The following is a 13,874-nucleotide window of genomic DNA, read 5'->3' as shown; positions in this document are numbered from 1 at the left end:
TTCTCAATGGGTGGTAGAAATACCAATTCTTCACAGGAAGTAAATGTTCCTTTTATAAAGAGAAAGACTCAAAGAAGTGCAAAATCTATACATCTTTTATTCCAGTGCAAACGTCCAGCTTTCCTCTTGATAACAGCTGAACCAGACCTTTTCTGCTACTTGACATCCCTCTGCCTGCAAGTGATATAGAGTGGACTGACCCTGTCTGTGCCACATTTCATAACCAGCAGGGCAAAGGTTTGGTTTTGGAGTCTGCCTGCCTCGAATGAAGGAAGGGCAAGTTGACATAGCAGTTTCTTATGACACTTTTGAGAGGGACCAGATGGGTTTTTCCACCTGGTTCTCTCTTTCGTGATGGCTTTAGCTCTCCTCCTCTCTTGCAGTGTAATGTTCATGCATGAGATACTTTTGACCAAGCACTAATTATAACACTGTGAGAAAGTAGGGACCAAACTTTCTCAGCTTGCTGCATGGTAATGTTTCAGTATTTGGTGATGAGCAAAGCTGGCTATGAGAATTTGGATTTTGGTTCCAATGAGGCACCAAGATCAGATTTTACTGACTTGGCATTTTGAAAAAAAATATATATTAATATTAACATTTACTTCATGAACAGGCAGAAACTTTGGTTTCTTTATTTCTTCTGAAATTTACATGAGGTTAAAATGGAATAGAGGTTGATTTTGATCTTAAGCTCTTGGATGGTTTTGGATCTCTATTTCTTTAACCTAACAGAGGAGCAACCCCGTTGTTCTTGAGGACTGCTGTAGACTGCTCACTTTATTCATCTATGTACTGCGTAGCAGAGACCTATTCTCCCTAAGTCACACTTTAAATTTGATTTTAAGTTTGTGATTTAAAGTTTTTTGACAGCAGCGATTGTTATTCTTTCCTCCTTACTTGTTCTGCAGTTTTTTGAATTCATCACTTTTCAACAGTGACTATATGAAATAGCACCAGGTATCTGAAAGAGTCACAACAAAGGGAGAAATGACTTGAAGAGGTGGGATGCTTTGTTTCCATGCCATTAAAAAGCCTCAAATTATGTATCTTGGTTTTACTCATTAAAGAAAAAAAACTACTATTTAAGTTAAAGAAGAGAAAAAGAAAGGCAGAAAAAAAGATCATCATCCCAAGGAGAAAAAAAAGAAAACTTATCTATTTCTTGTTTGAAGTCTCATTCTACTGTTCAAGAATGAAATGTTCAGGAGGAATCAAATAGCTCCAGAATGCATTTTAGACGTGCAGAGAAAGTGAGTATTGCTAGGAGATTCATGAATTATGTTCTTTGTCTGATTGCACATTTCTTCTGCATTTTCTCTCAGTTACCAAAATGCGTCTTAACATGTAAGGCTGTATAGAGAGATCCTGTCTGGAGAGAATCTCCTGTGCTGCTTAAAGCTGATCTCTGTGCTGCTTCAAAGAGTTTTTTACTTCCTGAGATTGTTTTCTACAGCATGTAGCCCTTGATTCTTCAATGTCCTGGGGCTGCACTGAGCCTTTCAGGAGGCTGCAGAGCCCTTCTATCTATCTTCTAACAATCATATCCTGAGCTGCATCAAATTAAGTATGGTCAGCAGGTCAAGGGAGGTGATCCTGCCCCTCTACTCTGTACTAATGAGACCTTACCTGGACTACTTTGTCCAAATGTGGAGTCCTCAGTACAGGAAAGACACAAACTGAATAGAACAAGTACAGAGGAGGGCCACAAAAATGATCCGAGGGTTGGAATGCCTCTCCTGAGATGACAGGCTGAGAGAGCTGGGGCTGTTCAGCCTGGAGAAGAAAAGGCTCCGAGGAGACCTGAGAGCAACTGTCAGTATGTAAAGGCAAGCTGTAAGAAGGAAGGGGATGGACTCTTTAGCTGGGTCTGCTGTGAGAAGACAAAGGGAAATGGTTTCAAACTAAAAAAAGGGAGATTTGGATTGCATCTGAGGAGGAAGTTTATTACAGGTAGCAATGACAGAAAAACCAGAACAGGTTGTCCAGATTTTTGGAGGGTACTCCATTTCTGGAGGCATTCAAGGTCAGGCTAGATGGAGCTCTGAGAAACCTGATCGAGCTGTAGGTGTCCCTGTTCACTGCAGGCGAGTTAAACCAGGTGACCTTAAGTAGTCCCTTCCAACTCAAACAATTCTATGATTCTATGATTATGTTTGAACTTCACCTGGCACAGCACTAGAGACAAAAAAACCTTTAACTGAAAAATGCAATACTATAACTTTTACATTGCTGTAAACAGCAAGTGAATTGTGAAGCATTGTTCTCTCTTTTCCTGATGTTCTCTCTTTTGCCTCTGCAGGCTGGATTGCCATTTTGGGAGCCATTTGGCTGCTAGTGCTAGCAGACATCCATGATTTTGAGATGATATTAAGCAGAGTGGAATGGGCAACCCTTCTTTTCTTTGCAGCATTATTTGTTCTCATGGAGGTAAGATTTTGTGATTTCTAAAGCCTGAGCAGTTAGAACCGACTTAAAATGTGAGTTATGAGAGCATATATGTTGAAAGGCAGAAGCATCCTGTATGTTCAATCCCATAGGCACAGTGAAGATTGAATGCAGTCGCAGTTGTATAGAGTGAAATGGTGAAGTGCTGGAAGCTGGTTCTGAATAATTTTTCACTCTATGCCTGGTCCCACTTTTGTTCTGCTGCATTTGCTGTGTTCGTTCAATACAGACATTTCCAATAACTTGAATTTTTTTTCCTGGTAGTCTGTGGCCCCTGTGTTCAGATGGTTTATATATATTTATGTGTTTACTCTGAAATTATTTAGGCAAGCAACAGAAGAAATAAAAGAGCACAAGCCATAGTTGAAAACTGCTTCTAATATTGTCTGCTGCATGCAGGCTATCAATTGGCTTGACAGATATAGGAGAATGGTTTGAAAGGGTAACATCACTGAATTTCAATTTGTAATTGTAATTGAAAAAGATGTTCAGTACTCAAGATTTGTGGGCAACTGACTGTGTAGTTTCTTTGTGTCTGTCTGTTTCTGATGGTCTGCTTTACCCAGAAACATTTTATCCTGTTTATTTGGTGCTTTCATATAGATTGAATGGATTTATTTTTACCTCAAATACTTGGAGTATCTTTGTATGAATACTCAGATTTACATATCAATAAGGTGTCTGTGCATTCCCTAGAATGCTCTGGATTTTTTAGCTGTTACTTGTTCCATTTAGTGATGTTGTCAAGTTTTGCAAAGGTGGCTGATAAAACTCCCTTGACCACTGGCACTGCCATAGGTAGTGAAATGTCTGTATAAGTAGTCTGGGAAAAGCCTGGAATATAACATACAACACCTTCATATATCCCTTAGTAATTGCAAAGAACTCAAGAATTTGTAAGTTGGGATCTATAAAAACAGGAGGGAAACAAACAAACAAACAAAAAACCTAAATTTGAATTCACTACAAACAGTGAATAATTAATTAATTAGAGCTAACTCTAATTAATTCCAAAACTGGAAGTCAAAATCTGGTAACCTCTGAGAAGATGAAAAGAAACTCTGATTAAGATTAAGAAGCTTGTTTGAGAGCTAGAAGGACTAGAACTCATTAGGAAATTTTGATTTATAGCACATTTATTGGGACAGGCAATTCAGTTCGTTATATCAGCTTCTGTATGTCCTTCTGTTTTCTGGCTCTCATAGGGGATCCATTTTGAAGCCATTTTTTACTTTGTTTTACTGCTGCAATGACAGTGTATTAGTTACATTCCATGACGTATTTATTGTTTTAGCTTGAACAGTTTTGATTTGAGTGCTGTGTGACTGTACAATAACAGTAAAGCACAAAAAAACAAAAACAAAAAAACAAAAACAAAAAAACCCCAGCAACTTACTTGCCATTTGCTGTTAGACTTCAGATATGACTGTTATAATTCACTGAACTTCACTCTTATGGTTTCTCAGATCACCAGTGAATAGTTTGCTAATGAAAGATTTCTTTTTCCTGGCGCTTAGAATAACAGCAATTTAAGGTCATGAAAGAAGCTCTTACAGATAGTCAAGAAAAAATATTGGGAGATATTCATTTATCTCCCATGAATGAATAAGAAAGATACTCAGAAAAATAAGAAAAATGGATGTGTCATTCCTTATCCTTCAGATTAGCAGGAGTTGGCACTCTTTGCCAAGGCATTTTTCTTTTCTTAAGATTAACCATGTCAAGAAAAGAAGTCAAAGTAAATATGCGCACTGAGGTATGGAGAATCTTTCCACAGTTCAGGCTCTCTGCACTTTTCAGTTCCTATTCGTGGGGAATAGGAACCTTCATCTCGGATGGTTCCCACTGTCTAACTATTTCTTACTGCTAGAAATGTTCCTTTTACTATTAGAAAGTATATTTAAAAACCAGTGTGGGACCTAGACTGCAATATGCTTTGGAAAATGTAACAAGTTTCGTAGACACAGGAGTTCTTGGAGACTCTGCCTTTGGGTGCTTGTCAGTTCAGTCTGGTAGATGTTTTGCAATGAAAAAGATGTATATCCTTTGAATCTCTCTTGTTTTCAATTGTGTCCTCAGGTAATTTATCTTTACAACTGTCTTTTTAGTACTTGTTCAGAACTGGCTGTTGCAGACTATAACATCTTTCTGTGACATACATTCCTGTGCCTCTCAGGGTACACTGTTTTGTTCAGTCAAAAATGGTCACATTACCTTCAGTCCCTTCAGGCAGAGTTTATTTACATCAGTCATCATGACATCCTCCCCATAAGAGTGATTCATGCAAATTTTTCTGTATAAACTTTTATCTAAAATGTTACCTGATGTTTTCAGCAGTAAGGCTCTAATTTTGAGCTGTCACTCGGGAACTCATATGCTGGAAGGCACCAATTAGTGCAGTAATATCTCTTCCTCTCAGAGTGCACAGGAAGATCCTGGAGACCCTGTGTGCAGCTTACATCCTTGGGAATCCAGTGGCAGAGTGCTAATTGCTACCTTTCAGCTAGGTGCTTGCAGGCAATTAGCCTGGATATTGTAGACATCTTAAAGTTGGTTGTGTGATTAGTGCTGTCACATCTCTAATGTGATGGGCTACCTGCAGACTGACTATTGCAGGAGCAATGTACACATCCTTCCCTCGCTTCCCTCTTACCTGAATATCTCTTTTGTAGTGCCATGTCTGGATTCCAAAAGGAATGTTGAGTGTTACTGAAAAGAAATATGTTGTGTTGTTGGATAGTTAAATAATAAGGCAGCAGTCTTAACAAGATATAACGCCGAGCTCTGTGTGCTGACAACTATGTGTTAAGAAGTTTGTTTTTGAGTCTGAACACAAAGCACTCACAGAAAAATGTGACAGCTCATTCTTATTTCTTTTGCATACATTTTAAAAACGACTTTGATAAACATTGAGTTAATGAGCTCGTATAGCAACTCCAATAGCATCAAGTCAAGGCTGTAACTTAAGATTATAAAAAACTGTTAAAAAACTTTATCCTGAAAAGTTAAAGCAATGAAAAAATGTCATTATTTTTAATGTAGGGTGAATGCATATGTTATTAAAAGCCTTATCACCTGTCACTTGTTTTCTCTATGCTGCGTGTTTAAATGTAGATATAGCTTTTCCTGTGCAATGCGTTGTTAAAAATTAATGCAATCTCTGCGCCAGCATTGCTGGCCTATGTTTCCCAATGGGAGAGTGCTCCCTCGGATCTTCTCAGTGAGTTGTCCTGACTTGTATGCATCAGAGCTTCCTTGCCTTTACCTCTACATCTCCCACTCTCTTGGCAAGCTGAAAACTACCAGCCTGCCTACTCTGCTCCTGCAGCAGATGGGTGCTGGTGCCCTGTGCTGCTGGTGGTACCCAGATAGTTGCACACTGCTGCCCAGCTGAGATACAGGTGCAGGAATTGCTGGTCTGGATGACAGCTATGCTGTCATTCTGATGTTACTGTGTCTTACACTGCACCACTCAGTACCAGTTAGGACCTTCATCCATCTCTGTCATGAGAATTGACAGCATGCGAGTTCAATTTTACTTATTTATTTATTCATTTTTACCAGTGATGACTCTGAAGGGCTCTGTTTGACTGCCTATTGTTTCTGGCATCATGACATGTGAATGCTGACCTCTGCAGCTCTGTGTAGCATTGCTCTCAGTCAGCAGAATGTCTCAGCTAACTGATTTTCTGTCGTGGCAGGAAAACAGAAAACAAGTCAGCCACCTAGGTCCAGCCTGAATAAAAAATAATGTGATTTTCTTTCCTGAAAAACAGACAGGTCAAGAGATAGTTGTATCCCATTCAACCTGAAAATAGTGCTTCACTCTGCACACTTGTAAGAAAAATACAAGCAAAGTGAATTAAGGGCTCTCTCTCATGAGTTAAATTTTTCCTTTCACTTTGTTTTTTGAAGGAATAGATCATTCTCCTGGGGTGTGAGGACTCAGTTTGCGTTCTTCTGTTTGCCCAACGAGAATCCAAAGCCATAGCTATCAAACTGGAGTATATTCATACATGATAGTAACCAGGGCTGCATGAGATATTATACAGGCATTCTGTGCAAATGGGAATTGCTCCCCCAGGGAGGGCAGCATGCTGGAGCTGGCTGTCCCCCGGACCAGTGGTTATAGGGACAGCCTCCTCAGGTTGTGTGCCATCACAAAGCTGTTTTTCCTGTCTCCTAAGTGCTGCTGTCTCTCTTCCAATTTCCATCCATCTAAGGTCTCTTGCTTGGTTTCAGCTGATGGGCAACACTGTTTTTTTTACTGGTCTGATGCAGCTGTTTAATGGAAAAATATATTTTGCTTTCTCTTTTCACCTGAGTCTGAACACGAGATGCCTGATTGCATCCGACCTTTTAAACACAATACTGTCTATATTATGGTTACAATTATATCCAAGGTTTTGGGGCCATTGGATAAAAAATCAGTTATCCTCAGAAAACGTGTTCATTGAAGAATGTAATCTTTACATTTCAACTGTACTCTAATGCCTGTGCCCCATGCTCTTTAAGCAATCTCACTGCTCTTTCTGGTGCAACTCACTTCTACAAATACAACTACAATTTCTGTCTTGTCTATTCCTTCCACAAACTGCAAAGTTGCTGTAAAAGCTACATGAGATGAATACCAACATCTTGGATGAAAATGACTTGTGTTTGCTTATGTTCATTGGAAAAATTTATCTGCAGCAAATACCTCATCAGTTGGTATCATTGTCTTTTTTTAGGCATTGGCTCATCTGCATTTAATAGACTACATAGGAGAACAGACAGCTTTGCTAATAAAGGTATGTTTGAAATATTTACAGTAGTTTATCAGGCAAGGAAAATAGCTTTACTCCAATAGAATAATACTGAAAAGTACTTTCATTTTGAATTTTGTACTCCTGCATCAGCAATACCTAGAAGGGATGTTGTACTTTGGGCGTGTATGTCTGCACACAGCTAGAAGAAATGTCACTATAAATGAAAAAGAAAAACCTTTTCTGTAGGTTAATGAACAACAACAACAAAAAAAATGCTGAGGTGCAGGTGTCTGAAACATGAGTATCAGAAATATCAATCCTTTTATTTCTATTGGTCTTACTTTCCTCGGAAAAAAGCTTAGTAATTGTGCTATTAAATGACAGGTTATTTTCTTTAAAATGCTTATCCTATTCAGAGCCTGAAGGAATAATAGGTCTTGGTAAATTAAACTGTAAACACCTGTGTGATTGTGCCATTAGGGAGATGCAGCAATACTGATCTCACAAAGTCATAAATTAACTTATTTTAATTCCAGGTGGTTCCTGAGGACCAGCGCTTGGCAGTGGCCATCATTTTAGTGCTCTGGGTATCTGCTTTGGCCTCGTCTGTGATTGACAATATCCCATTTACAGCTACAATGGTAGGATTCCTTGTAGGTTTGATGTTTCCTCTTCCTGGTGCTGAGAAGGAAGCTAAGTTTACTGGTTATGATGTGCTATGTTGTAATTTCCTTTATTCTCTGGGATTTCATCATTGTTACAAGCTCATTCACGCTGTTTAGGCATCTACCTCACCATTGCTGCTAACAGCTGTAGTTGGCTGTGGAACTAGTTTCACTGTTTGAGTTGAGTTTCTGCATTTTCTCTCCTACCCTGCTATATCAACATACATAGCTGAAAAGTAAAATTGTATTTTGATGGACACTTCCATTATCCATCTGCATCTGTCAATGTTTTCCCTCAAACTGTTTTCCCTCTAACATTACACTAATGTTTTCTAATGTTTGCTAATACTTGAACCTTCTGTTACTAACTTATGTAATTAGTTCATAAAACAGCAAATCATATTAAACATAACAAGTTTTTCAGCAGCTGAGTCTTAACATCAGAAAAGTAGCAAGTAAGTATTTTAACAAATTAGGGCATGATCAGATAGAATTGTTCAATCAAGATCTCTGTTTAAAGTGCAGTAGTTCCTTCATTATACCATAGGAATTATTAATTGTACACCATGTTCTGTGTTCACTTTGAGTCAAGGTTTAAGACACTTCATACAGGGCCTAGAACAGTTTGGATAAATTTGCAACTGCTCTGTAATTATTTGCTACTATGGTACTTTGGTTTTATTACTGTGGCATTTCCTGTTAAACTATATTGATTTAACAACAACAGACTGCAAACAATAGGCGTGAAGAGGAATACTGGTTCAGGATGAGTCACCTTCCAGCAAACACTTAAGGACTATTAAGCAATAATGCAAAAATCTTAGCTTAAAAGGTTCTGCCTCATATCCAACTAGTCTGTGAAAGTTGGAGTAATAAAAAGGACCAAACAGCTGCATTCACAGAGATCAACAAGACTTCGATGTATTTTGAAAGGAAAGAAAGGAAACTTCTTTTAAGGAGACTATGAGTATACTAAAAATTCCTAAATGGTACAAACCAGATTAGTTTATTATTTGAAACATCTTATCCTTGTACATCTTACCTCACCTTTTCAGTGCAACAGTGCAAAATTGGTGGATTATTCTTTGCTCTGGACAAGAGTAAACATGGCACAACATCACTATCAAAAGTGTCAGTATAGTATGGAATTTGTGTATAGAGGCAGTTAAACTGGATTCTCTGCAAAGATCTCAGAACTGAACAGGAATTTTAAGCTACAGGGGATGCTTTTGAAAGCATTACTTGAAACAGTGCACTGAGTTGCTGAAGTGAATTAGGTGATTATAAATTGTTCACTCTTACTGTTCCTGTCTTGGTAAAACTTTGTATTAAACTAAAACATTGGATCTACAAAACAGCAAAACAGTTTTCAGAGCATATCCCCTTTTTTTTGCTTCACATAACTTGTCATGAATGCAAAGGTCACAAACTGCCCCCCAGAAGGATGAAGAGATTGAAATTTACTTGCTGTACAGTAATCCCAAGATTTTTACATTATTTTCAAGCACTGGAAAGTGAAGATACAGCTTTCTAATTAAGAGTATTTGAATGATTGTTTATTACACTTAATTGCATAAACATGCCTAGCAATTGTGATAGCTGTCCACACATTATAGGAAAATCAATCTTCTTTTTTTTTTTTTTTTTTTTTTTAATATGAATAAATTCTACTGTAGCAAATTTTGAATTAGTCATAGCCCTTGTGGGAAACTGTATGAATTCTGTATGCAAAGAACTGTGTTGCAGTGACAAATTTAATATATATAAATGTATCTGGAAGCTGCATTAAGCAACCCACAACATGTTCTATGCATAAAAAATTGATAATCCAAAACCTTAGCTGCCAAGTCTTCAGCATTTTAATTCTAGAATGGCAAGATTGTGTTTTTTTTCCCCCATATTGTGTATCTAGCCTTTGTCTGAATAACAAATGTGGTGAATCATGTTCTGATGCTCTATGTGTCATTCTATTAACCCTCTGATTTTTAATTCCTTTTTGAAAAGGCTAAACTCACAGTGACATTCCTTAACAAGAATATTCATTCATTTTTAAAGTCTGTATTTTCCTAGTATTGTCATTTAAATAGCCACAGATTTCTGCCCTTAGAATGTTAGGTGATGTGATTTAATTATCAGCACACTCTTTAATTTAATTGACATGTTTTATCAGCTGCATATGCTGGAGCCATCTGCTTATATTTTTATTTTATTGCCAGAACTAAATATATAGCCGTAATAAATCCTTCTCTTAGCTGAGCTTAAATACTGTTTCCTCAATACAATGTAACGAGCAATTTCAATTAATCACCTGGCTGCAAGGTGACTTGGTCACTGACAGGTTGTTGTTAGAAAGCAGATAATTTTGGGACAACTATTTGTTACCTCTAAAATATCTGAATCATTTCATTTACACTGCTGAAAATTTCATCAGAATCTTATATTCTTAGTGCCTTTTATTTTTGGATCTTCTTTCCTTCTGTCCTGCTGAAGATGTATGTTCTGCATTTCAGTGCTCAATAAATGTGTAAGACTGAACCCTAGCAGACTGTAGACAGACCGAACATCAACAACTTGAGAACCTAGAAATAGCTTTTTTTTTTCTATTAATGCACATTCTCTGCAGTTTGAACAGAGAAGACATCTTTAACACATTTAGCTCTTAGCAAAATGTGTGCTGTGAAACTTCAAGTTGTAGAACAGCAGTGACTCCTTAAAATAAAGATGTATGTTGCTGTTTCACCATCATGTTGCATAAGTAGACAAGATGGGCAATATAGCTTGATGCCTTGTACTGTGCTGCATATATATGCCATGAACATGAATGAATGTTTAAGTTGTCCTTTTTGCATGATGGTAGTTTGAGATTACTTGTACAAAGATTAAATTTGAGAGGAATAAAATTAAACCCTCTCAGAAATAGCTTATGCCACCCCAGGAGGAGAGTAGCATTGATAGAGTAGAAGTGCCTTTCCTCTTTGGTCTCCTCCTTGCATATCTGAGGTTCAATAAGCTAAGCTAATTTATCATTTCTGTTTATATTTCAGAAAAGGGTCTTCACAATTTCAAAAGAGCTGTTTCTTCTGTCTCCTTGACTGGGAGAGTGTCATGCTCATGAGCAAGCTTTTTCATAGACATAGTTGAATAGGATAAAGGCTTTGATTCAATTTACTCTTTGGTAATTAAGAGAAGAGGTTGTGGCAGTAAGGTGTGAAAATGGTAACAGTTTGATCACATTTTTGCTTATGAGAAATGCAGTTTAGTATCAAAATAAGATTAATGACTGACACCTTTCTGTATCGAGTGTTTGAGAACACTCTACTTTTTCCAAGCACATTCATTATTTCTGATAGTTATGTTGTTTTCTTTTTTTCTGTTTACTTGGAGATGGATAGTCATATAGAATGTGTGAAGGTGATTAGGCTTTCCTTTGTGAGCTGTACCACACATTTTATTTAGATTCTGCCAATCAAGCTGTAATGTGAAGTAGTTCAATACCAAACTTTCCAGCAGAGCTAGAAAATTTTTAGAAACTAGTCAGATTACAAAACTGCACTTTCTCTTGTTATGATGCAATGAATCTTTCTGCTTAAAAGATGATAAAGTTTGAAACCTTTGATCACAGACTTTCTTCTAAGTTGTTTTTGTGTCTTCAGTCAATAGGGATTTATTTATTGGTCAATGAGAACTCGTGGAGCTGAGCTCCTTCAGTAAACAGAAGACTAAACTTTCTGATGGGAGCACTGTGCATTTCTAGTGCAAATACCTAGCAGAGAATCACCCATCTGACTTTCTGCCAGGAATCTCTGCGCTGCTTCTTCTCATGTTCTTCATAGTGCTGTAATTAGAGAGGGGCCCCTGGAGGACTATAAACCTCTGCTTGGCACACAGTTCTCACCAATGAGGTGTGAAAATGGCATTATTTGCTCTGCACTTGAGATCTCACTGGTACCAGCTTTAGGATTGAACTCAAAAGCAAGAAAATAGGATTGTCATTTTAATGCCTTCTACATACCCACCTTCTCCATGTCTGCAGGGCAGAGCATGACAGAAGGAGTCATCTAATTTAAAAAATGTTGCTAGCCTGCATAGTGTAGGATTGTGTCACGCATCTGTAGTACATTGAGATACTTGCAAATAATTCCAAGGAAGTAAATAATTGTCTCTGCTTCTTGGGTCAAAATTGCATAGCAGGAAGAAATGCTGTATTTAAATTGAGCTAGATGTCTTAATTCTGGGATTTGTTACTTGTGTTTGAAATTATTTCATTTCATGTTGAAACAAAACACCGCACTGAAATAAATGCAACCACAATTAGAACTGCATATTGTGCTCTGGAAGTGGTGGTTTGAGAGAAACAAAGATTGAAATCTTTCATGACTTTATCATGGAAAAAAAAATAAACAGGCAAAATATCTGGCATGCTCTTTTCTTCAGGCCTTAAACGGAAATATCTATCTTCAGGCAGTGTACAATTCAGGAATAAATGTTCAAACGTTACCTTATCTTGGTTAACCAATAAAAGACTTTAGGAGGGATGATTAGCACCAATGGCATTAGGGAGGGTGAAGTAAGGGATTTCACAAAACCTACATATTGTTTCTCACCAAAAGAACACATGCATTCAGAAAATGGTGAGCATCATTCAGCCATTAAAACAGAGAACATTTTTCAGGAAGCAGCAGCTCCATCTCTGAGATCAGACTTGTGTAATGTATCCAAAGGACAAAATGGAGGATTAAAAGTGATAACTGTAACCACTAATGTAAATTCTGGATTCTGAGAAAGCATTAATTTTAAGACAAATCACAGTTATTTCCATATATCACTTTCTGCTTGGTTTCTCACTGTTTCATTTTTGTTATTCTTAGTCTCTCCTTTGGTCTAATAAATTTCTGCACATCTCAGAAACAGGTCAAAAATACTATCACCTCTCCCTTTGCTAATGACCATTTTTCTACAGGCACTGATTAAGCCTTTCTTTCAAACCAATCAGTTACTCAATGAAGTGGAAATTTAAAAAAAAGTTTTCCCCAACTAAAGCTGAGGTTTCTTAGGTTTGAAGGTTGGTAGTGACTGAGATCTAGGGCTACTGGAAATCTTGCCTGCTGCATGTTTGGTCTCCATACCAATTGCCTGATGAAGTCGGTAATGTTTCCCTATGAACCTGATTTGATTTACAAATATTTTTTTCTATAGTGATTTATTTTTATATGCTAAAAAATATTAAATGAAATTCATAAAATTTGCAAATATTTCCTAGGAAAAATATATTTTATATATATATATAAAAATATAGATATGTATATATTTTTATATATAAACATAATATTAGTCTAAATAATAAAATAGCTCAACTCTTATGAATTCAGAGGTCTGTCACATTGATGTCTGTCAGTTTTTTTTCTGTAACAGATCAGACACCTTTGGTTATAACAAGAATCTAAGAATATTTTAGTTATTGATGCATTCTATGCGGTTGGGTCCAGGTCTAGGCATCTCAGCAGTTTCCAGGTAGAAGAGGGATGATAGCTCTGCTCTTCAAGTTTCAAGGACTGGAGAAGGAACTGCATATAATCACTGCTAGTTCTCTGTTGAAATAGAAGGCTCCAATTGGATGCACTCGAAACCTTAAGGGATCTTCAGTTTTTTCAGCAGTCAACCTGTGACAGGATTGGCCTGATATTACAAGTAACTTCCCTACGCCTTGTGGGACTATAACAGTCAGTGGCAAAACTGAGCACAAACCAAGAGTGTTGTGCAAAGATGCTCATTAAAAAAAAGAAAAATCGTTATTTGGATTTGCTTGTATTTTAGTTGTTTGCTTAAGCATTGTCTCCTGAATCTTACTCTCTTTTCTTCTTAAATCACAGATTCCTGTTCTTCTCAATCTGAGTAAAGATCCTGATGTTAACTTGCCTATTAAACCATTAATATTCTCGTTGGCCATGGGTGCATGCCTAGGAGGTAAGTGTTTATGTGAGAAGGCTGGCGTAAGGCAATAACTTTGAAATTA

At 37.2% G+C, this 13,874-nt stretch overlaps 1 protein-coding gene across 1 annotated transcript in view; it reads left to right on the top strand.

Moving 5' to 3' along the window:
• Positions 1-13,874, top strand: part of OCA2 (OCA2 melanosomal transmembrane protein) — a gene marked incomplete at both ends in the record, with an annotated part of 205,850 nt that overhangs the window by 94,023 nt on the left and 97,953 nt on the right. The window contains 4 exons of the mRNA XM_079544452.1: positions 2,303-2,430; positions 7,179-7,238; positions 7,733-7,837; positions 13,732-13,825. Of these exons, the coding sequence (XP_079400578.1) occupies positions 2,303-2,430; positions 7,179-7,238; positions 7,733-7,837; positions 13,732-13,825 (387 nt within the window). The remainder of the gene's footprint in view (positions 1-2,302; positions 2,431-7,178; positions 7,239-7,732; positions 7,838-13,731; positions 13,826-13,874) is intronic.

The sequence above is a fragment of the Tetrao urogallus genome, assembly GCF_951394365.1.
Source record: "Tetrao urogallus genome assembly, chromosome: 1".
NCBI classification, from domain to species: domain Eukaryota; kingdom Metazoa; phylum Chordata; class Aves; order Galliformes; family Phasianidae; genus Tetrao; species Tetrao urogallus.
Note: the sequence above shows the minus strand (reverse complement) of the source record. Positions and strands in the feature narration are given on the sequence as shown.